Genomic DNA, 24,994 nt, shown 5'->3' with positions numbered 1-24,994 from the left:
GTCTGTGGTAATTAGAAGCAAACTTGAGCACTCTTTAAATCTCACTATGTATTTTAATTACAAGCGGATTTTACTAATCTACATTTATCTATATCAAATATTATTTATCTAACAAATACTATTCACTGTTTGCTTTCTAAGTATTTTTATTTCATTTCAGAGCATCTCTACAAGTCAGTAATATAAACTTTTTTCAGATTCTAGTCACCTATCACTCCTTATAAAACCCAGCAAGAGATGGATTGGATTCTTTTATTTATCTTTATTGAGCAAATCTTTAAACCTTAATAGATTTTCTAATTCAAACTTTTACCCTTTTTGAAGGATTTTGAAACTTATTGATTGATCACTGGGTTTTACTATACAGTATATTTTTTCTGAAACAGCCAGCTGTCTCAGATATAAGAGCCCTTTTTTTTCTTTAGGTCCACTTGTTTTAATTTGTGGTTTCAGTTATTGACATTCAATAAAATCTCAGAATGGCTGAGCTTTCTGTTCCCTTTTAAGAAGCAAAATGTTAAATGATTCATTTAAATGAAATTGTGGAGAAGAGCTCATTTAGGAATGCGATGAAAAAGGCAACAAAAGAAGCTGCTTAGACCTACAGCGGGGATTAAAAAAAAGTATTTCTTGCTTGGGTCTTATGATTCAAATTGTTTGCTGGCTTAAGATAACTACAAGGAAAATAAAACGTAGCTCCCTCAATTAATGAAGATCATTAATGAAAGAATATGGTGACTGCCTGCCGAACACTGGCTTTTATGTTCATTGAGGTGGGACAGAAAGCCCTAGCTATGTCTGATGTTGAATTTGAAAGGCCACGCTAAAATAGAATTCAATTTTTCAATATGTGTTGAAATGAAAATTATGTTTGATTTATGATTATTCTCCTTATACTGTTCATAATATCAATGTGAATCTACAGTCATTCAATAAATTAGAATATGCGTTCAGATTAAACGTACATTTTGAAAATGTTTAATCAGGAATTAATCATGCTTTTGAATATGCCCATATTTTTGTCTTAAAATGTTTTGTTATACGTCTCGTGTAATATTCTGACCTTAAATGTGTTTTAAACTGGATTGTCTTGGGCCTTGCAAATCTGATTCTTTCTGTACTGAACTGAGCAGACACTTATCTAGCAATCTTATATGTGCTTCTGAAGTGACTCGTATCAGAGATTTTATCTGTTAAAAAACTAGATAGTGTGTTACAGTGAGAAAAATCAGCATCACTGAGCTGCTTGCAAAAATGTTAAACTTTTTTGATCTTATTACAAACCACAGAAGCAAAAGGCCACAGCCAGCTGTGTTCAGTCAGAATTTTGCTTTTGTCATTACCAGAATAACAGTGTAACTCTGCATGTATTCATATGTACCTGCAATAGAATATTTTCATTATAGTGGAAATTTGAACAAGAGACGTTCACTAAACAAGGACTAAAAGAAAATGTTTTCGCCTTCATGCATAAATTGCATTGTCTCTGATTTGAATGTAAACAAAAAGTTACTAAATTTACATGGCTCCTTGTTCTTGGTGGCTTTATACAAAACCTGATTTTGCATTTTTTTTCCTGGTTGTTGCTTTAATCAAGGACAAACTCAAAAATTCACTTGATTTACTCAACAAAAGATATCAACAAAAAAATGCATTCTATCCAAATAAATGTTACAATACTCTACCCTTAGCAGCTAGTTTTACACCATTTGGTTGATATACCTTCATTTGATGCTTCTTGTAGCCATATACCGTTCTCCGACACATTTGGTGAACAGTTTCTGCAGGTCATTGCTTTTAGAGGTTAGATGTCTGAGGGATTTCTTGCATACAGTCTTTTGAAAGATTGAGCCATTGTCCTGTTGCAATGTCTAGTTTCAGTTTTCATTTTTTTTTTTTACAGTTGTCTCACATTGTCCTCAAGCACCTTCTTATACACCTGAAACAGACAATTTTATTTATTTATGTATGACTTAAAATTGTGGTCTTTGTTGAACTTGCTATTATTTGTTCATTTTTAGAATATTTCCTTTAATTACATTTGTTTTGTAAAGTGAAAATGGTAAAAATCACTCCATTTCACCCTGCTAATAAAACAAGCTAATAAAACAAATAAAGACACTGGTTTTACCACTTTTAACGAGATTGCTTGTTTTCTACATTTTTCTTTCAGGTGAAGATGTCCACATCAGTTTGTTTGGGACTTCGGAGGAACTGAACATCTGTCTTCAACCTGAGCCTGTAAACCTGAAGAAGACTTATACCTCCCTGACCAGTTCTCAGACAGTTTCACTCACCAACTGCAGTGACATTCCTCTTAAGTACCATTGGACAGTGTCGCCAAGTCAGGCAAAAGATGACCTGTCCTTTTTCAGGTTTGGATTAGAAAAAGCTTAAAATGCACACTGTCAAACTTTCTTACTGCATTTGGTTTCTGTCCGTCAGCAGCTTTTTGCTCTTCTCTTGAGGCAGTTTTTCCACTTTGGCCCACCTTACTTACACTTTGTATTCCTTTTCACCTTCTGTCCACTCTCCAGGGAGAACTCTGTGCTTCAGCAGAAGGAGCAGAAAAGGGACGAAAATATGTGTCGACCTAGTCGGTGCGAGTCTGACCCCACAGCGATCCATCACCCCCTGCTGCTGTCCCAAAGCCTGCAGGAGAGCAAAAGCCATGCTGCAGAGGACTGCCCTCCTACACTTTCACTTAGCGGCATAACATTGGAGCCGGTGGTGTGTTTGGATTTTCACTTCTTCACTGTACTATTCTTTCATTCTTTTTTTTAATTAAACCACTAATTGTTTTCACTTTTCACCGTACGATATTGTTACCATAAGCTTTACAGTTGACACAGTGCAGTCAGGAAAGTACCATTCTCCATACAACTGCCAAACCAACTTGTCTGTAGAACTGCCAGTGATAGAGGAATGATTTGCCACTCCTGGGAACATTTCTCTAGTGCTTTAGAGTGCAGCAGTGACTTGTCTAGCACTGTTAAATGTCATGTTTAGCATTATTGCACACGGGGATGTTAGACTTGGATAAATGAGCTCAGTCATGGAAACCCATTCCTATGAAGCTCTTCACACTGTCCTTGAGCTAATCTGAAGGCCTTGTGTAGTTTGTAGTTATTGATTCTGCAAAAAGTTGGCCAACCCTGCATACTTTGTGCATCAGCATCAGGCAACGCCAGTTTGTGATTTTATTTGACCTACAGCTTTATAGCATAGTTGCTGTGCGTGTGTGTGCATGTGTGTGTGTGGTGGGGGCGGATGAGGTGGGAGCAGGGTCAAGGAGTGTGTGTGTTTATGTATTTCAAGCACGTTTGAGAAACAGTAGACGGACTGCCTGGGAAAGATTGGTAAAAAAAGAGTGAACTATGTATTTTAGTCAATATACAAATTTTGATAAGATATTTGGGAATAGTAGTAGGGAACACAAACACTTTTTTAAACTCCTAACATATATACACACACTCGTACACACAGTTCTTGGTGTGTCAAGTTCACGACCAGTAATAGGCATCACTATTTTCTGTTTACATCTGCATCATGATTTCACTAAATTAATGATCATTTTGGCTTCAGATGGGAGAGCTCTGGCCTAACACTACAGCAAACTTCCTCATCGTCTTCAAGCCAGAGGAGGCAAAAGTTTACCAACACACCGTTTATTGTAATGTCACAGGTTAGTAGATACGACTTAAGCTTTTTGCTAGTTTTGGAATAGAATAATGAAATTGCACTATACCTACTTACATGTAGTGTTTTAAATGTTCATATTTCTGTATTTTTTTATGTTAGCAGTATGTATGTATATTAGTAGAATGTATGTCAAAGGATTTAGGTAAACACGTGGCAGAAGTTTTGATCAGAAATTACTCTGAAATTTGTCTAGAAAATTGAATGTAGGAATGACGTCATATCTCGCTTACTATGATATCTGAAGACAGAAAACAGTGAGATTTGTTAGTTTGTTTTTGATTAAGCAATATGAAATGTAGAAATAGTTGACATAAATTCAAATTGAATATTTAGAAATAGAGATGTGCCGATCAGGTTTTTTTCCTGCCGATACCGATTCTGATCACCCATGAGGGCTAATCACCGATACCGATCACCGATACCGATCACATAATTATTAGAATTTTTTAAATCATAAACAGTACCAGTTACATTATGTGGAAAAAGGAACCATGAATTCACCTTAATTTAGCCAAAAACTTGTTTTTAATAACTTATTCCAAGAAGAAAACTAAACATTGTGCAAATTGTACTGCTATCAATAATACTATCTTTAACAGACTGTAAGCTCTGAAGAGGCTAAATAATGCAAAGAGCCTAAATAAAACCTCTCATCATTGCCCAAAAAATTCCAAGTATAAAACTTAACATTCAAAGACAAATACAGGATCCATTACAATAAACAATCCTGAGTTACTGAAAGAAAACTTCCTGATAGCATGACGGCTAGCTGATTACTGCTAGTACTGATTGCCTGTTTCTGACTGAGCGCAGTAATTATGCAGAACAGGGAGGAGATCGATTATTTTTTCAGAGATTATTTGTCTCATGTTAGGACAACAAAAGTTTTAATACAGATGTAAAATTTATTTTTTTAGGTTAGATGCTGCAGCTTTAAGCATCCATCAAGTATGGCATTGTTTTTATACCATGTTAGATTTGTTGTGTTGATGCATTTTGACGTGCTTCAATTTTCCGCCGCAACGCGCAAACTTCCCCAGTCACTCAGTGCGTTATAGTTCCACATCGCCTAGGATTTGTTGCTGCGCGTTTGCGCAGTGTGMAAGAAAGAGGAGACCAGCTACACAGGCAGGCTGAAAAATGAGAAGTAGGTGATCGGTTTGTGTGATCGGCAACAAGAGACCGTGATYGGCGATCACCGATCATACACTTTTTTACGGAAATCGGCCGATTATGATAGGTTGCCGATCGATCAGCACACCTCTAAGAAATATGGTGAAAGGATCAAGAACTCTGGAAATTAAATATTTTGTAAAACGTATTTTGAGTACTTGGTCATAAATTTTGATAGAATCTCTTAAAAAGTTAATTCTGCTCTGCAAATTTAAATATTTGGAATTTGTAAAATTCATAATGAAAGCTATCATAAACTAGTAATAAATCTTTTGGTTTGGTAGTTCTTCACCACCTTGAAGCTGGCTGTTTTTACGAGTGAGGATCAGCGCACATCCCTCCTCCTCTGTAAATTGATAGCTTTGGTTTTCTCATAAAAAATTCCCCTTTCCCCCCTGGGAGTCTGTGCCGACAAAGGTTAGACAGACAAAAATGAGTCTCGGTAGCAACCTACAAGTTTGTCTGTAAACGGAGTGTCCTTCACGTTTCCTTCCCACTCCCAGTCAGCAGAACACAATTCACTCATTTGTGTATATGTTTTATTGAGCGAAGGAGTTATTCGTGCTTGTTCTTGTTATTATTCATATTATTTTACTTCAGCTGAAGTATTACTTCAGCTGTATTTCATACAGTAATGTTAAATCTGTCCAACATAAAAACAAGGAAAACCAGCTTCATTCCCTGAGCAACAACTTAAGTGCAATTTGTTGAACAATTATATCATCTTAGTGGCACTGAAAGGCAGTTGACAACTTTGCATGTGGCCATCTTTTGTCTCCTTTGAGCCGGATTCCAAATTTCCATAAATTTCCATGGCAAGTGAGGATCTGACCAACTAATATGACATTTGTTCTGTAAAGCTTTGTGACCTAGAAAATAATGAAGCAAAACAAGCATCTATACGCAAAGACAAAAGCCCATCACTGACACCAATGTATTCTATCTTGTTTCGAAACCTTACATTTGAGAACTAACACCGGATTCTCTGTGAGGTAAAGATCTGGATAGTTTCACAAGCATAGACACACAGGTCATCAACAGACTACTTGAATACTTGTTAGCTTGTCCTTGGTGTCTCATTACTGTCTTTGTCCCCTTTTTTGTATGTTGGCTCATCATTTTGCACGTAGGACACACTTACGCTCTTTTGTTATTGACGGTGTCATTCTAGCCCTTAGCCAGGCCTGTTGTTTGCTAGGCAGTGTTGAGTGTTTTGCAGCTTTCTTCACCACAACTGAATCTCTTCACATGAAGTTCTTGATTGTCTAGACAATTATTTATTCAGCCGCAATATTCTAAGCTTCAGTTTCCTGCTTGTGAGGCCGTTTTTATGCAAAGTAATGATGACTTCACACTTTCTTAGGAAATAACCATTGCTAACACAATTAGACAGTGAATAAAATTACATCTGGCTCCTCTTCTGTAGCAGTCTGTCTGCTGATTATAATGATTTCTGCTGGGCTCGTCTAGAGCTACATCTATGTTAATGATATAATAAAAAAAAAAATTAGCTGATCGTCTTGAGAAAAATACAATGACTACAGGTAAAATAAATGCTACATCTATTAAAATGCTAAATATATTTTGTCATTAAAGTAAACAATTTAAGCAAATTGACATCTGGATTATCCCAATAAAATCAACATCAGTGCGAACATATTTCAGAGTTTGTAAAACGCACCATCTGCATCAGTGACCAAACTCTTGGCAATGATTGCTAACTACCTTTAGCCTTTAAACTTGTTACATAGAAAATTTGAAATTGAATTGTCACTGTCACTGTTTAGGCAAGCAATCTCCATTACCCCTTCGGATCAAAGGTGAAGGGCTCGGACCAAAACTCAAGCTCAATTATAACCTGATGGACATAAGAAATGTGTTTATAGGTGACACAGATCATTATGAGGTAAGAACTAGAAGAGCAACTTAGAACCATCAAAGTTGCTGTTAAAGTGGACATGTCATGCTTTTATAATCCCAATTCCAATGAAGCTTGGATGTTGTGTAAAACATAAACACAATATGATGATCTACAAATCCTTTTCAAACTATTTCACTACAAGGACAAGATATTTAAAGTGCATGTGTATTATCTTTGTTTTGATGCCTGCAACACATTCCCAAAAAATTTACTGATTTGCAAATCATCATATTCCCTGGTTATTTATGTTTTACACAATGTCCCATTTTTTTTGGAATTTTTTGCAAATCCTCCCTTTTCACATTTCAGTCATTCATTTGGTCCTTGAAGAGCTTCACAAAAACAAGGACGACCCACTGATGTTGGTAATTTTTTTGGAAAAATCAAATTTAGCGAGGCACTTTGAAGATTTTCTGATGCTGGTTTTATGGCATAATTAATTTTGACGTATTTACTTGTAGCTGCAGTATCCTTGAACTTGGACTACAAAATGGTTTTGAGAAGTGAAAATGGTGGATTTGCAAAATTGGTTAGCCCGAAGTTCATGACCTTGTTTAGTAGTTCAGTTAAAAATCTGTGTGTTGGACATTTGTATTCTGCCCCCTTTACTCTACCTCTTACTGATAAGCTGGTGCAACCAGTTGCTTTCAAAAGTCATCTATTATCAAAGTCCAGATGTGTTGTTTAATCTCTGTATTAATAGAGCTGCTCTGTGAAGAGAACAAATGGCATCATGAAGACACAGCAGACCTGTCAGGGATCAAGTAGTGAACAAATTTAACGAATGTTGTGTTATAAAACAATATATCAAGCTTTGGCCATTTTCCAGAGCCCTGTTCAAGCCTGGTGGTCCAGCGAGGTCATAATACAGGGGCAAAGCCTGGGTTCACCTTTAACCAGGACAATGCTTAACATACAGCCGGAGTTTAACAACCAGCGCATGTATGTATCAGAATGTCCCAGTCTTAAATAAAAATGAAAATGTGTGGTAAGACTGGAGATTTGCAGTTCATAGAAGTCTCATCCAATCTGACTGAGCTATTTTACAACGAGGAATTGGTAAAAGAATGTGCAGGTTTAATTACATTGAAGGTGGCTCTACAAAATATTCTCATTTCACTCAGAATCTGTTTTGAAAATTAAGTTGATGTTGTCAGTCCAAGTTCAGCGAGTTGGAACTTTTTTCCGCTCTATTGAACTCATCCATATGAGTTTGTAGCCTTGCATTACGGAGCGTCCATCAGAAGTTTTATGTAAAACATAATTTTACTCAGCAATGGGACTCGTGACAAAATTGTTTTTTTGTTGTTTTTTTAGCTGCAGATGACAAACAAGGGACTGATTGATGCCCCTTTCAAGTTTTCTCGCCCTAAGACTACGTTTGGCCTGTGTTTTTCCATCCGGCCCAAGGAAGGTGTCATTCCCCCTGGGATCTGCCAGGCTGTAGAAATCACGTTTCACAGTCGGACCTTGGGAAGCTTTTCTGAGGATTTGGTGTTAACTGTCACAGGACAGCCGCAAACTCAAATCCTAACTTTCAGGTGAAGATGGCATGTAAACATACTCTCTAAGTTAATTACAGAGACAGTCGGTATGTAAGATTGTTAAAGTGTTAATTTTTATCCAATTTGTTGTTGATTTTAATTGCATAATCAGTACTTGTGTAATTTGGAAAATGTTTTCAAATGGTTACATGTTTTTTTTTTGCCTTTCTTTACTTCAGGGGTTGTGTAATTGGCCCCACGTTCCACTTTAATGTGTATGAACTAAATTTTGGCGACGTAGCTTTTGGTAAGTCACCTTGAAGATCAGAACATCAATCGACCTAGATTCATCCACTCTACTAATGTTCTCTTCCATATTTTATAAAATATTTCTTTTCTATAGGTTTTCCATCCACACAGACATGTACCCTTTTCAACACATCATTTGTTCCAATGACTTTTGCTTTACATGTCATGGGAGACGGGTTAGGACCTCGTAGCATTACCAGTACCAAACAGGTGTCTGATTTGTCCCCAAAGAGTTGGCAAGGATATCCAACTTGGGACCGTTGTCTTCGACCAGTGGAGTTTACTGTCAGTCCAACAACTGGCACTGTGGATGCCATGTCTGATATCAGCATCAAGGTACCGTCGCAATGACACTGCAACAGTTTGACATTTGGCTGGTCTAATTTTTAATTTAGTGGGCACCGAATTAAATTAATAATCACTTTTAATCTTCCTTTTAATTTTCTTAAAAGCAGATGTCAGATATAGATTATGTACTCCAAAGGTTCGTCTTGTGTAAAACTCACGTCTTATCGTGTTATGTAAACAGTGCAATCGTAATAGTTTTTAGTATTTCAAAAACCTTACTGCAATTATTTTAAACTAATGAATATAAACTTAATTCATGTAATTTAAATTATCGAGGGTAAAATGTTATGTTTCCCAGTTTTTGTAGATTTTTTCAGGAAGTGGAACTAATTTGAACACATTTTGAAATAATGATTTCAGTCTGTGTTGATGTAAAATAAATGCAAATTAACATCCCTATAAACACTTTCTTTTTTTCTCGCATGTTTCAAATGTGTGATTAGGTTACCCTGTGCTCAAACACAGTGAAGAAATATGAACTGGCGCTAGCAGTAGATGTTGAAGGTGTTGGAGAGGAAATCATGATTTTGCCTCTCAATGCCAGGTTCGACACACTCACTGCTGACACTAGACACATGCTCAGAAAAGTCTTAAATAAATACAATTTTCTCTTTTTCTATTACTCTGTTGCATTTAATTTTATCACAAGCTATTGCTTACTCTGTGCTTTAGATCTATTTGTATCTATTCCCTGACTTGTAGTTTAAATCAAGGCTAGGATCCAAGGGGTAGAGTAGTTTTTATATGCATTGTATTTTGACAGCAAAAATAGTTTAATTGGGCTAAAACAAGGTGATGTTGCTGGTTTTTGTTGACTAATAAACAAGAGATCTTATTTCAGACCATTTTCAGAGAGAATGTTGTCAATCATTTTAAAATGTTGGTTTTAGTAATTGAAAGAACAAATATTGTCCTGATCACAGATAAATCCCAAGTCTTTTCCTCTCTTTTCTTCATTTTTGTTCATCTTTTCTGTTTTTACAGGTGTGTTGTGCCTGGGATTGAGGTTGAACCTGCCATTTTGGACTTCCAAAGATGTTACCTGGGTCTTCCCTATGAAAGAAATATGCGGCTGATCAACTCCAGCAATCTTCCTGTTTGTTATGGTGTGCTAGATCAGGTGAAGTTAAACCAAGTGGTTGGTGTTAGAACCAGGCTTTATTGTTATGCATAGTGCAAGAAAATGACCTAAGTGTGCAGAATATTGCATTTAGTAAGACGGTTGACATGCCATGTTTTTGTCAGCTGTCTTTAACTGATTACTATTATGACATAAATAATACAGAGACATCTATATGACTGGGGTTAAATAAAAAGAAAGATTGCTCTGTTGAACCTCACTGTTTCTGGTGCCACAGCTTGAGTGGCATCTCATCAAAGCCCACTATTTAGTTAATACACAAATTCCAAATTAGTTCATAACTTAAATTTCAAATACCCAAATCAATTCTAATATAATATTTTCACTTACACAGTGCTTCCTCTCAAAGGTCTGTTAGGAATGAGACATGTACGCTGTTCTGCTAGCTTCTCAGCGTTTAGACACCATTAGACTTTGGTGCCAGTCATTGAATAATTTCCTTTCTCTTTCTTACGTTAAAGTTGCAGTATGTAACTTTTATAGAAAATACTTTTTTACGTATTTGTTGGAGCTGTCACCATGTTCCAACAAATTCTGACTCTGTGTCCCTTTATTAAAAATAAGTAACACCTTTCCATTCTGCATTTTTAGGAGATGGAGGGGAGTACACCAGTACTTTTTGGCAGTTCTATGCCCAGAGGAATTCTTTTGGCTGGTAGCTCAAAGGAGATTCCTGTATCCATCGTGGCTTGCGCTTTAGGAAGGATCCAGAACTCTCTACATATTGCTGTGTTTGGCAGCCTTCAACAGCCTCTGGTCAGTGAGTTTCAATGGAAATGTCAGGGTTGCTGCAGGTTCAGTACTTTGTGGCAAGTAAATTAATTCTCAAAATTTTCTGTTCACTGTTCTGTTCCAGGAGGTCCTTCTGTCATGTGTTGGACAGGGACCCATTGTTTATGTTCCCATCTCACACCTGAAGTTTGGCAGCATTCCCGTCCTGACGGATACTACTCGAACACTGCACCTTCTCAATCAATCTCCCATTCCTGCTCACTTCAACATCAGTTTGGTACAGCCATCTACAAATTAACCTTTCACAGCATACATTGGTGGAGTAAGAAAAGAAAGGGGGGGGGGGGCAAAACTTGTGTGACTTAGGCGCAATAAGGTATCAATAAAACTTGGTTTGTTAGTTATATAATAGGGTATTAGTCTTTAGGTCTAGGTAAATTCTTTTTCTTCTTTTTGCTACATCTGCCGTCCACAAATCTTACTCCCAGATTGGAACAATTTATGTGAAAAGTCAGATGGAGACATTTTGTGAATCCAGAATAGCTGAAACTTACTAGCCGAGTATAAATTCACAGTGATCTAATGAGAAATGTCATCCGTCATCATCTGCAGTTTAAAGATGACAGTTTAACTTTCACTACTTCCATTTTAGTCAACAGTGTTTGATCCCGGTATGTTAAGGAATTCAAACTCTAAACAGTGTGTCATGCTTACGCAGGTTAAAGGAAACACTATGCTTTGCTGCAGCGTGAGAACTGCTGTGTCTTGTATACAGTGTTTTCCTTACCTCCTGGAAACTCTTCTCTTGCTGCATCGCCTTATTAGCGTTGCCTTATCGGCTGAAAACACACTTGCAACTGAACACATTCCTCAGTAAAGACTCAACAGTCCACACATCCAAATTAAAAATTTCACTGGCAAGCTTGGTGTGACCCTGTCCTTTCCTCCAAGGCAGTGTGCTGAAAGGAGTTTCTCCTCTGCATTCACAAGCATCAGTCGATGAAGATTATCCTAGAACTACATTACATACTACACAGTAAGCTGGCAAACAGCCACACAAATGAAGAACAATGAATAATTGTGGGGATATTACCAAGTTATTTAAACCCAGTGACCATGTCCAGGAGCATTGAAAAGAGTAAAGCGTAACTGAACAAGTGTGAGGATGTATTTTTTTTTTACAGCCCATTGATATTCTGCCTTTGGCATTTTGTTCAGTTAAAGGATGTGCGCCTGGAAGCTTTGCAATGCTGAAATATAAAATTCCTCTTCAACTTCTGTTTTCTAACAGACACCTGGAGATTTAGTGTCAAAACTGAATCTCATTTTGACCTGCTTATAATGTCATTCACTTTGACAAAAAATGAATGTAATAATAAAAAAAACACAACTATGTTGACGCATAGCATGATGCTGCTACCACTATGTTTTACTGTGGGTATGGTGTTCTTTTGATGATGCTCAGTGTTGTTTTTGACCCAAAAATACATTTTGCAATTGTGATGCAAAGATTTAGGTTTGGTTTCATTTTAGCAGAGCATATTATCCCACAAGGTTTTACAATATTTTAATTACTTAATCCAGACATAGCAAATATAGGTTTTGTAACGTTACTGTTCTGTGATATTGTATTCAACTACTGATGATGACAGCCATGGTGTACATAAGATTATGTGTTTTTTATCCCCCTTCTCCTGACTAGTACCTTTGTACAGTGAGGTGGTTTTGATCCTTTTAACATCCTTGTAAATTATAATTTTATCTAACGGAAGCAAATTTGAGGAGTCCTGCACATCCAGACTTTATTTCAGGTAAATCAGATTTCTTCCTAATTGATGTCAGGGCGTTCATTCAAAAGATGCATAAAACGAAATATTAGTTTAAGGATGTACACACATTTATAACTTTTTCCTAACTAGAAGAAGTTGTGAAACCTCATCTTTTAGATCACAAAAATCTGTGTTTGACAGAGAACAATATAAGCATCTTTGATAGTTGTAGTGGACACGGCAGAAATTTGAATTCTGCTTTAGCTGCATTCAGTCGATGCTAATCAAGCTGTGGGATGCGGCATGTTTGATGGGATTATTTAAATTCTTCTCATCTTCCCTCCTCACTCCGGGGAGTCAACCCTCTGCTCCTTCTCCTCTCCAAACCCCACCCATCCCTTTAACCGTGATCACCCATGTATTGATCTCCTCCCCATCTGAGTTCTCAAGCTCCTTTGCTCGATTGTACAAACATTGGGAAACTGATCTATGATTCCCAATGTCACCCACTGGCCAAGTTGTACGGAGCATTTTTATTTGAAGTAAACATCTATATGTAATATGTCGCATATTTTCTGTGCAGGACTCACTTGGGTATGAAAGGTGCAGCCTGAGTGTGAGTGTGTCCCCATTGATCAATAATCTACTTTGTTGTCCTACAGGCAGTGAGAGTGCCCAAGCTTCACTGCATCTGTTAGAAGCTAGTCAAAATCTCAATTAAAAGTTTACGTTCCAGCCATCCATCAGTTCCAATGCAGCATGGAACATTGATTGTGATCCTGACCCCTGCTTGGTCTTATGTATTTCAGTGGCATACATATATATGCGACTGAAAGGAATATGAACATTTCTTCATCTGTATTCATCTCAGAAAGATACCTCTGAAGAAAGCCATAAATGAATATTAAGATGGTTTTGCAGAGTTTTTTAAATGACACAAACGTGTGACAATTACTTTTTATGTTTTTAGCAATGCTATTACACTTCCTCTACATCTTTGTAACATAATTGGCAAGTTATCCTGTAAATATTAATGATGATCTTACTTATGCTGGGCAGGGAGTCACTGAACTCCCTTTACCTCAAGGATCTCCTGCTGCAGCGAGAGTTGATGTGATTATGCAGCTATTTGATACATACATACACTTTCCAGCCATGGGGTACATTTTAAGACGAATGCAGCACAGACAGAGGAGACTAACCTGCTAGAATTATTTTAATGCATCATATTTCAGTGTACCCCTCCCAACCCCACTGAGGGAAAAAGGGTGCAAGAAAATGGATGGATGGATGGATGGATATTTCAGTGTTTGAAAAAGCTGGGAAGCAAGATAGCATTAGATACCCTCAGAAAGCCAATTTTCTGTAAACAATTGCAGAAAATCTGAGCAAAATCAGTAAAAAACAAACTTAAGGAAGCTTAATGGCTACTAAACACTATACCCAAGGAAAATAGCTGGCACATTAAAAAAATTATTGAATGTCAGTAGACCTTGAGATTTCTAACTTTAGTGCAAGGTGAACCTTTTGGTCAAAAAACAGGTGTTTGTTGAAATCTTCTCTATCAGCAGTGTTGGAGTTGGAAGTGTTGAAACTTCACTTGCTGAAATTTTATTTTATTTTTCTTACCAGTTTATTGTGGCAGGTCAAATATGGCTGCAGCAACTGATAGTCCAAAACTTCATTCCTTTTATTTCTCTTCCAAACTTTTCCTTCCTTTATCTTTTTTTTAAAGATTCAGTTAATTCAAATGCAGAAATTATGTGGGTTATCTACTTTTTGGGTTTCAAAGATAGTACTTTTGATAAGTACTATCTTTGACTATCACATGTACCATCTGATAGTCTGTTTTCATTTTTATACAGTTTGATCCCATAAAATATACAGTTAGATGTCACTGAATATAAGTCAAGGAAATTTACCCTATAGATTMATTTTTGATTGATTTGAGACTGACAACATTTTTTACTAAGAAGACATTTTGACACATAGATATTAATTAGTAGTATGAGGCTTTATCATTTCTTATGCCAAATGTTGACGGTGAACTTCACTTGACCATGTTCAGATTGTGTTTCTGTTTGTTTTTTTCAGATCCATGAACAGTCCTACTGGCGTGTTCACCCTAGTGAAGGAGTAGTGCCACCTGAGAGCCAGATGGAGCTAAAGATAGTAGCAAATTTGAAGGACACACTTCACTTTACAGACAAGATGGAAGTTTCCATACGGGACAACAGAACACACAGTGTCTCACTGTCAGCCACAGGCACTGGGACAACTATTGTCAGCAACAAACCTTTTGGTCCTAATCTTGACCTGGGCACACACTTCTAGTAGGAACATAGTTAAACTAATTTTGATTTAAAAATGTGCAACTTTGTAACTGAACATCCGGTCATGGTTGTGCTTTTTATGTTTTTTTAAGCTTTGTTCCATACGAGTACAAATTCAAGCTGACCAACCGTGGTCTGCGGCATCACCGGATGTTCTGGAAGATTGGTGGCTTCCTGGCTTCTCCAAAACAACAAATAAACTTCTCTGGCAGAACAGCGTTACCTCCAATCAGCTTTTCTATGCAGAGAAATTCTGTGAGACGTAAACCTACACCATCCACCAACAGAGAAAAAAATGTGTTYAGCCTCAGTCCCGCTTGTGTGGACCTTTCTCCGGGCTGTTCTGTTGACATGGTACTCACAGCGTCCGCGGACTCCCCCAAGGTGTGTTTGTAGAATTTAGAGTCAATAAATAAAACCACTGGATTCCGTACACAGTGCTCATACACTGACAACAGTGCCTTGCATTAGACAGCGCTGTACTGTTAGCTCTTCTGATTTTAAATCTTCTGTCACATTGCAATAAAACCTCAATGTATTTTATTTGGATTTTATGTGTTGGCACACAAATTCACATAACTGTTGGTATTTTAATTTCCTTGCTGAAAACAGCAGTAAAGTAGGGACCATTTCTATTCAAGCTCCTTAGCCAACGCTTCGTAGACCCAACTATTGCTGAAATTACAGTGAAACATTTTAGGGCTGCTATTCAGGTAGTAAAATAATCTCCACCTTACTCTTAAGCCTTTGCAACCTACAACCGGATTGCTTCTGATTTTTCCTTGTATTTAGATCTGTCCATCTTCCCTTTAAGCCTGAAATTTTTACTTGTCTTTRMTGAAAATGAGCATCCCTGCAACCTGATGCTGCCAGTACCATGTTTCACAGTGAGGACAGTGTGTTCAAGGATATGTGGTGTTACTGTAGCCCCATGACTCCCACAATATTTGGTGTGTGGAGTCCAAAATACATGAATAACTATGTTTTTCTGTATTTTTCCAGATTTTTCATGAGCGTCTGGTGTGCGACAGCATCATTGGTGGCCACGGCTGTCAGCAAACCATCATGTCTGTGGAAGCAATGTGTCGTTTTGTTGCTCCATCGCTTAATATTTCCTCAGAGCATCTGAACTTTTGCGTAAAGAAGGTTAGTTTTAATCACCGATAACCTACTATTCTGGTTTTAAGAGTGTTGTTAGTGAAATCAAACCTGATTTAAAAGAAAAAAAAAAGTCTTATCAAAGTTAAAACATAATTTAACAAAAGGTGAGCGCTTTGTCATGTAGGGAAGGTTGGTTTGAGTAGCTTTTTCTAAGTAAAGTCATTATTTGATCACTGCATTTTTTATTTGCTTGGATTATCTTTGTGTTATCAAAAAGTATTTTTGATGAAACAGTGTGGAAGTGTTACAAAAAAAAAACAAAAACAAAATCAGTCTTTCTTTTTTAAAATTTTTTTTACAACTCTATATATGTCTTTCTTAAAGGTTAAGGGGAAGTCCCTGTTGCCTGTATATGAGAAGCTGGTCTTGCAAAATGCGTCGTCTTTGCCTCTGTCCATGGAGCTCATTCTTCCGAAGCACTTCTTTCTGTGTCAGACTCCAGGAGAGCACAGCTCAACTTCAACCAAGGTTTGTTTCAGCTAATTCCATTCCTGGTTTATTAAAGAGGAGCTCCGCTGATTTGGTGCCGCTATCCACTGAAATTTTACTACTATTATCATATTTACTCATTCCATTCAATTCACATCCTGTTGAAAAGGGGAGTCTTTTGTTTCCTAATTAGCTTCAGATTTATTTCCCAGCAGTAAATATTTTTAAATAGATTTATTTAAAACCTATTTAGCTATGTGTTTGATCTGTGGTAGTAGACATGGATGTATGCATTTACTGACTGAAACCGATAACAAATACAATTCATTCAGAATTTTCCAATTTCATTAAATGTATCAAAATTGACCATTAAAGTTTCTTAACAGATGTTAGTTGTTTGGGAGAAAATAAAGGTTTTAAAACTGTAAACAAAGGTTCCTAATATTAATCTGATTCAGTTATTTTTTTGACACAGCCCTTTATCAACCTTTGACCTACTGGTCATGAAGCATGAAATATCATCACTTATCATGATCACATCATGATAAGTGATGATATTTTTTAAAGGGCTGTAATTCAAACACCAATAAGGTCATCTTACTTGCTTGCATCTGCAGCAACCTTGTGTGGTTTTCTTTTTTTTTTTTTTGTTAAATCTGTCAGTGATGGGTGCTGGTTGTTTTGCATTTTTTTCCATTTTGTCCTTTTGCAGTTTTAGTCTTTATACTTAATTTTTCAGGTATAAAAATAACAGCCAAGTGACATGGGGTACGCTGTATAGATTTTCTGTTAATTCATACCCAAAAATGACCTACCTTTAAAGTAATTGTAATCTGCCAATAGTCTAACTTACTCAGAGAAAACAAATTATGAGACAAATTAATGAGTGTGATATATAGACAGGAAGTTATGCTATTTTGAGTTGGTCAGCGGTCATAATCCGTGAAAATTAAGATTCACCAAGTTTGGAACCACAGTCAACGGAAACAGTGTAGCATGTAGTCTCAGGAAAATCAAAAAGATTAAATGCATCTTTTCCTTAAGTACTGAAAATTTTTATTATTCTACTGTGCTATGATTCATCAAAAATAACCAGGAGTAAAGATAAAATTGTATGAAACTCATGTATAAGTATGTTGGTAGTGCTTAGTGGTTTTTAGTTGTGAGGAACAACTGAAAAAATTAATACTTTTCAGTTGGTTTTCTACAAAGCCTGTCAGCCATAAAACTTACTGCATGTTGTATTTTATACCTTTGTTTTTTTGTATTAAAATAAATTGTCTCTTTTTTTCCCAGGTTTTGGTTTTAGAGGACAAGGGTCAATCTGAGTTCTGGGTTTGCTTTGATCCATCTTTCTGTACGGACTTTATGCACCGTATTGTGGATGAGGTAAGTCTGATGTTAAGTCTTTAAAGTAAAACAATTTTAAGTATGAGAATGTGTTTTAAAAAACAAAAATTTTTTACCTTTTTTTTTTTTTTACTTTTTTGTTGCATTTAAATATTTAAATACAGAAATAACATCGAAATAACTAAATATATTTCCTTCTTCGCCTCATAGACGCTTACAATAAATTACTTGGACCTCCCACAACAAGAATGTGTGAAGTTGTATGCTGAGGTTTACTTTCCGAACGTTCAGTTTTCTTCAACCATTGTGGACTTTGGTTGCTTGCAAAACTGCTCAGAGATAAAGAGAAGGATAACAATGACAAACTGCTTTCAGCTGCCGGTGTGCTACAACTGGGTTTTTATGGAGTACCCAAAACGGCGTCATAGGAGGTATGAGGGTTGATATTTTAAGTGAAAACATCCTCTGTTTTCTGTTTTACCGTAAACATTTCAACTATCTACTATCATAACTTTAGCCATGAAAGGTGATAAGTGGTGAGGTGCAGAGTTTATACCCATGTACAGTCTAAAATGTTTACATGCATACATTCATCATTATTGTCATATTAATAAGAGATTTTAATGCATTTTCTTTCAGGGTGAAACAATATTTGATCAATATATCTTAAGTGTTTGCTTTTTTATTCAACTGGGTTTTGACATTGGGTTTGCTTCATGTGTAGGCTATGCTCATCAAAATTACAGGAAAAACAAAGGCTTGAAATTTTCAGTTTGTGTACGGAATCTGAGTCGCACTTTTTCATGTGTGACAAACTATTGAGGTTTTTCAGGTTTTTTAGCTGCACCTGCAGCTTTCTTTTGTTATTGTTATAGCTGCTATATACAAATACATGATAAATGTAAGTTTATCTGTAGGATCTACTTGTTTTTGGAACCAGAACATCTTTTAGTTAGTTACTGAAAAGATGAGATTCAGGGCTGAGAACAGAATGGATCTCTGCCATGCATTAAAACTGTCCACTGGGATGCTTCAGTACAGAGCTATACATTTAACCCCACTGAACTGAATTGAGCCAAAGCCATTATAAATTCTCTGGGGAAGACACATTTACTGATGGTGTGCTTTATAAACTTTACAGTGTGCCTCTTTCAGGCCTCTGCTTTGGCTCTTCTGGAATAAACTGTGAATACTCTAGTAGTCTACTTGTGGCCTTGAACCAAATAACTAATAGCTCTGCAAGATTTATCACCCTCAATCAGCTTTTTCCCCTCAACCTCTTCCATCTATTGGTATTCTTTCGTTTCCGTCTTTCTCTTTCTTCTCCTCGCAGGGCTTTACATTGCTTATTTCTCTTTTTTTTCTTTGCCCCTGCTCCCTCTCTCTCTTCTCTGYCTCTATGTCTCTTCAATACTATAACCTAATCCAATCCTTCTTCTCTTACTCTACCCTTTCCCTCTCAAAAAACATTCTCACAGGTTGTCATGCTAATTAAATGTAGACCTCACCTCTGTAAAATCTTTCTCTCACACAAAACCTGCGTTATCTTACCATGTTCAGCTAATTACATCGCTATCAGTAATTACACCACAGTCCTCTGAGATGGGATTGTCTGTAAGGCAAACTCTTTTATCCTAGCAACATACGGTATATATGCAGTATAGCACATATAGATCCTGCAGTGTGTCCATCTGGAAAACCTTCAGCAAGAAGGAACAAGAAAACATATTTTTTTCCCATTTTTAATGTGTGAGATATTAGATTACTGTGTAAACCAAAGACTGGCTAATCAGTGAAACAAGTACCGTAAGGAAGCACCATGCTAAAGCCAGTGTGTTTAGGGGAGCCAGGGGTCTTCATCTCCGGTCCATAAAGGACATTTTGGGCCATCCAGGTCCTACAACTTTTAGATGTGTCCCCTGGTCCAACACACCTGAATCAAATGGCCGAATTGCCTCCTCAGTATGAAGTGAAGTTCTCCAGAGTCCTGCTAATGACCTGATTATTTGACTCAGACAAGTTGAAGCAGAGACGCAGCTTACGGTTGCAGAACACAAACCCTTGAGGACTAGAGTTGAAGACCCCTGATGTAAACTGTTTTGCTGCCAGAATTTGCAGATTTATTCTATTTTTGACTTGCATAAAAAAGCAGTAGAAAGAAAAACAATCTTTTCTTATAAGTGGCCACATATAGTCTTAATCTTGTAAATGTCCCAAGGAGCTCTATGGAAAAAGTGAACTGCATTCTATTTCAAGCAATGCCCCTTTAGTCATACAGGCTCAGTAGCATTCTGTGAAAGCATGCCATTGAGAAAGCAGAGCCCATGATGTCAAGAATTTGACTTGTATGATTCATAATGACAAAATAATCAACAAATTCTGGTCACTAGATGATTTATCAGTGCATAATTAAAAAAACGTAACCTTTTTCTGCATAAAAATATTAAACTGTACAATCATTGATGTGGATAAAGCTAATTTTAGGAATGCTTTTATCACAACTATTCAATTCTCCAGATATTTCAGAGCAAAACTTCGACAGTAGTAATGTATTCAAAGTCTTGCAACCCTTTGAATCAGTGGCATACAATGTAAATGTGACGGAGAGCCCCAAATGTTTTTTTTTTATTTTTTTTTTACTGATGTCCAGCAAAAATGTGACATACTTTTCTCTAATATGTGACTGCCAAGGCCAGAAATGAGGCTGAAGCAACAGTCATCAATATGATCATTCCACAGGGCCCCCTGCTGGTGCCTTTCTTCTTTTTTTTTTTTTTACCCTATGTGAGCTGAAACAACAGTACTGCCACGGTCTTTGGCAGTCTTAGAACATTGTGCACACACACGCGCACACACACTTTTAACAGCAGTAATGTAGCCACTCTTTAGTGATTTGATATATAGTTTTTCCTGGCGAGCTTTAAGAAGGCCTCAATTGCTGCATCTCTTTCATTCTCATCCATGTTTATTCAGCACTTCATTGCAATCTATCCTGACCTGTTTCCTTCTGCCTGCCTATTAAAATTCCTCTTAATTATAGAACACTCTGTTTAATTAACTTGATGGATGCATCCAGCGTGATCCCACAGGGAATAAGAGACGAGAGTACTAAAAGAAAATGAGTCTGAGTTCTTTGGGATGTGAGAGCTTACCGTTTTCTCCTCCGTTTGAGTATTGCATTATCTGTGAATGGAAGGAAAAAGATTGCTCAAACTTATCTTTCTTCAAACGTTGAATTTCCAGTTTACTAAGGAGAAAAATGATTATTTTGCTAAATGGGTATTTTAAAATCCTTTTCCCCTCACAGAAAATCAGAAGTGGCAAAAGTATCATTTAAGCATCGAGCGAGTGAGACTGAATCTTCTCCGTTGCCTGTGTGCCTCAGTCCTGAAGCAGACGACCAGAGCAGCATACTACATCCTGTGAATGTGGAAGAGGTTAGGCATATATGGACTTGTAGCCAATCAGGGTTTTTCAAAAGGCTATTAACAACTTTTCCTCTGTCATTTCTGATGTTAAGTTGAAACATGTGCATCATCCACACCTGTATACTGAAATAAGCCTCAAAGTAGAGAGTTGCCTCCTTTTGTCAGAAAGCAGATAATTACCCTGCCAATTGTAGGACTTTTATTTATAGAGCAATTTATTATAACTGAAAAAATGTGAATGATATGATGCTTCAGTTGCATTGCTGCTTGCTTACGGTGCTAAAGATTTTAGCTACATATTATGCGACTGCAATTTATTTAGCATCCTGGGACTTATATTTAGGAAGATAGTGGTTATAATACTCATCTGGGCCATTTATTTCTTACTCTATATGAGAGTTGATGACTAATGATCAAATATCAAAATGTGTCTCAATAACTTCAATTCTAATGCCAGATGTGAGCGGTCATACTGACTCATAGGCTGTGTGGATGAGCCAGAATTCATGTTAATGCAACTCCAAACTTTACCTGAGCTCCTTTATTGTGAAGACTTGTATCCCACTGATGTTCTACTGTTTTATTTTTTCACATAGGTTTTTGACATCTTACCAGTGTGTGGCGTATTGCAACCTCAAGAAGAGCAGCTTGTCACTTTCTCTTTCTTTGGTCATGAGAACATCAGGAGAGAGGTGGTGGCTCAGTGCTATGTTGAAGATGGACCAACATATGAAATCCAACTCAGAGGAGAAGCCTCAGCAATCTCTTATAGTCTTCAGTCCTCCCATCTTGACTTCGGCTCTCAGGTATATAAAATTGTGGAGTTTAGATTTTTTTTTTCCTGGCAAGGACGCTTTGATTTTTACTTTACTTTAAGTTGTTTTTCATAAATACTGAAAACTGTCAGAGTTTAGGAGATGAATTAACAACAGAGGTTTCCCATATGGTCTGGACCGGTCCTCCAACCAGCTGATGAACATGAAGTGATCCCATCCAACGATGTTTTTCATATTTCTAACCATTGCACATTGACCTCACAAATAGAGAGAAGTTTGGAAGCACTCTCATGAGTTGTACATCTCATAAAAGTTTAGACTTCAGTTTTGCTCCATGCCAATCAAGAATGAACCATCTTATAACTTGAAACGCAACACCTGAAGGGTCAAGTTATTTCCATTATTTTGTTATATTTTGCTTTTTATATTATTTTGCATCTGTTTGCTCATCGAAGTGTTATGAGTTACCCAAAGCCAATTTACTGTTTGGAGATATTGATAAGATGATGCATAGTGCCATACAACCTGTTGATGCTGACCCTATTGAAGGGTGTAAGATTGATTTGTGTGATTTCTTTGAGTTTACTCAGCTCTTACAGTGTAATATTATTGCTACAGTACCTTGCAAAAGTATTCCTACCACTTGAACTTTTGAATGTTTTGTCACTTTACAACCACAAACTTTAATATATTCCATTGGGATTTTATGTGGAATAATAAATATCACATAACTCTAAAGGAAAAAATACAAGGTTTCCAGCTTTTTTACAAATAAAATATCAATTAATATTTATCAGTTCAATTAATGTAGTCATATAGATTTTCTATAGGGAAATTAGATGGGTTGTTAAGTTTAAATGCCACAGACTTCAGTCAGTTTTCCACACTTTTGTCTTGTTCACTTGCACTTTCTCTTTACGTATGCAAGCCACTGGGACTTGTTGTCATTGATATTCAAAACAAGGACACATTGATTTTTTTATTTAGGTGAAAAAGCGATTCAGCAGAACATTTATCCAACCCTCCTGTCTGTTCAGCATTCTTCATTCTCTTCCACTTCTTCACTCAGTTTTTATTTTATTATCAGAAATTTGACCTGAAACAGGCCAGTTCATTCATATTGAAGCATTTATCATTTTTATTAAATTCCTTTCAGTTCCTTTATTTGTATGACCCTCAAGCACAAAAAGCCATCTTGACAACTCTTTTTCTAGGTTGCAATTTTCTACTTTGTGTTTACTACTCAAAAGTAGATGGAATAGTTTACGTGTTGATTGTCACAAGGCTCTGTTCGTGTGATCTTCAAGCTATAATGTCTTAATTTCCTTTCTCCTTTTTCCAGCTCTTTCACTGTGTCAGTGAAGTTGAAATGTGTGTTAGGAATACCGGCAAAGTGGACTTTGACTTCAACGTCACATATTTTCCAAATGCAAAGGAGAACGAAGGGGTTGATAAAGGAGAAGTGCTGATTAAGGCAGATGATGAGGACAGAGATGCACAGCAATTAAAAGGAAATGGTGAACAACACGAGAGGCTGAAGATCAGACCTGGGTGGCCCGTAATTATTCCATCTGTGGTGAGTCAATCATAATAAAAGCTCCTGTGTGAATTTTTCATGGTGTGATTTTAGTTTATCACTTAACATTCTGTTTGTGTTGCTAGGGTAACATTAGTGCTGGTTCAGAGAAGCACCTGCGTGTACTTTACCTGCCTGGCATCCCTGAAGTGTTTAAGAAGCAGTTTCAGCTCCAGGTGGCTTTCTTACCTCCGCAGGAGGTCACGCTAACCGGGGTGGGAGTGTTCCCAAGAATCCAACTGAATTTGCCACGAAACTTGTGTATGTTCACACCTGCACTCGGTCACAGATTCTGCCAAAAGAAGTGCATTATATTACTCATTATGATCACCTCCCCCACACACACACTTACACAGCTTCTAAATGTTCTGAAATCTTCCAGTTGACTGCATTTGGGATAATATTATCCCAAATAGTCACTTGGAGAAATTTTGTTGTTCTCTTGCAGCAGAGCAGTGCTACAGAGATGTGGTGCAACAGGCCCAAGAAACTGTGAAAGCACAGAGGGTCAGTCAGGAGCTAACACTTGGAGGAGGAGCTGGACAACAGCCTAATCATGGACCAATGGTCAGTAAATACAAAATGGATATAAAATACTCGCTTACTTATTTAGGAAAATCTGTATAGTTTATATAGTTTTATGAAAACAGTTTCTTAGAAGTTTAAATGTATTGTCCTAAAACAATCTTATTTATTTATCATCATAAATCATAATAATAAAGTGAGGTTGTTTATTTTATTATAATAAAAAACTTAAGAACTTTAGATTTTTTTTTTCTATAGTTCAACCTATACAACAATGAATTTTCTAATTAAAAAACATGTTATGGCCTTTTATCAGAAGCACATTTACATCTTCTAAAGGATGTTTTAAACAAACAATTTATTGTAATTTATTAAGTTTTAAAATAGATTTAAAAAAATGTGTAGTTTCGATTTAGAAGGGAAGAATGACAAAAGAAATTAAATGGATAGTAAAAAAAGAGGACAAAGTGAAATTCGGGAAATGTATCCAAAATCATTCCCTGTCTGATCAATCTAACCTCAAGCATACAAGAGGGAATATTGCATTTATAAACCACATTTAAATGCAGTTTATTGGCAAACAGTTGTCCATTAAATACGTAAAACAGGAAAAAGCAAAAACAAGCAAGTATAACTAAAAAATAGAAGAAAAAACATGCAAGAAGATGTAATGTATACATACAGTGGACAAGTAAAATACAAAAAATTGTGCAGGCTGGAAACGTAAACATCTCAGGTTTTAGCAGACATCTGAAGACATTATTGGAAGAAAAACTATACTTTCTGTTTCTCAATGAAAAGCCATTGCCACTTCCTCCTTTTACTCATTTATATGCT

At 36.6% G+C, this 24,994-nt stretch overlaps 1 protein-coding gene across 2 annotated transcripts in view; it reads left to right on the top strand.

The window, feature by feature from the left end:
- The window catches only part of hydin (HYDIN axonemal central pair apparatus protein), a 69,614-nt gene that overhangs the window by 9,373 nt on the left and 35,247 nt on the right, over positions 1-24,994 (top strand). For both annotated transcript variants that reach the window (XM_008411666.1, XM_008411665.1), the window contains exons 8-29: positions 2,174-2,375; positions 2,538-2,730; positions 3,586-3,685; positions 6,663-6,781; positions 8,114-8,337; positions 8,520-8,587; positions 8,684-8,925; positions 9,381-9,481; positions 9,922-10,057; positions 10,670-10,834; positions 10,935-11,087; positions 14,674-14,912; positions 15,005-15,296; positions 15,915-16,058; positions 16,398-16,541; positions 17,799-17,891; positions 18,063-18,283; positions 21,160-21,289; positions 21,877-22,086; positions 23,399-23,632; positions 23,719-23,893; positions 24,081-24,199. In XM_008411666.1, coding sequence (XP_008409888.1) covers positions 2,174-2,375; positions 2,538-2,730; positions 3,586-3,685; positions 6,663-6,781; positions 8,114-8,337; positions 8,520-8,587; positions 8,684-8,925; positions 9,381-9,481; positions 9,922-10,057; positions 10,670-10,834; positions 10,935-11,087; positions 14,674-14,912; positions 15,005-15,296; positions 15,915-16,058; positions 16,398-16,541; positions 17,799-17,891; positions 18,063-18,283; positions 21,160-21,289; positions 21,877-22,086; positions 23,399-23,632; positions 23,719-23,893; positions 24,081-24,199 — 3,704 coding nt within the window. The remainder of the gene's footprint in view (positions 1-2,173; positions 2,376-2,537; positions 2,731-3,585; positions 3,686-6,662; positions 6,782-8,113; positions 8,338-8,519; positions 8,588-8,683; positions 8,926-9,380; positions 9,482-9,921; positions 10,058-10,669; positions 10,835-10,934; positions 11,088-14,673; positions 14,913-15,004; positions 15,297-15,914; positions 16,059-16,397; positions 16,542-17,798; positions 17,892-18,062; positions 18,284-21,159; positions 21,290-21,876; positions 22,087-23,398; positions 23,633-23,718; positions 23,894-24,080; positions 24,200-24,994) is intronic.

Source organism: Poecilia reticulata, linkage group LG6 (genome assembly GCF_000633615.1).
Source record: "Poecilia reticulata strain Guanapo linkage group LG6, Guppy_female_1.0+MT, whole genome shotgun sequence".
NCBI classification, from domain to species: Eukaryota; Metazoa; Chordata; class Actinopteri; order Cyprinodontiformes; family Poeciliidae; genus Poecilia; species Poecilia reticulata.
This window is presented reverse-complemented; position numbering and strand designations above follow the sequence as displayed.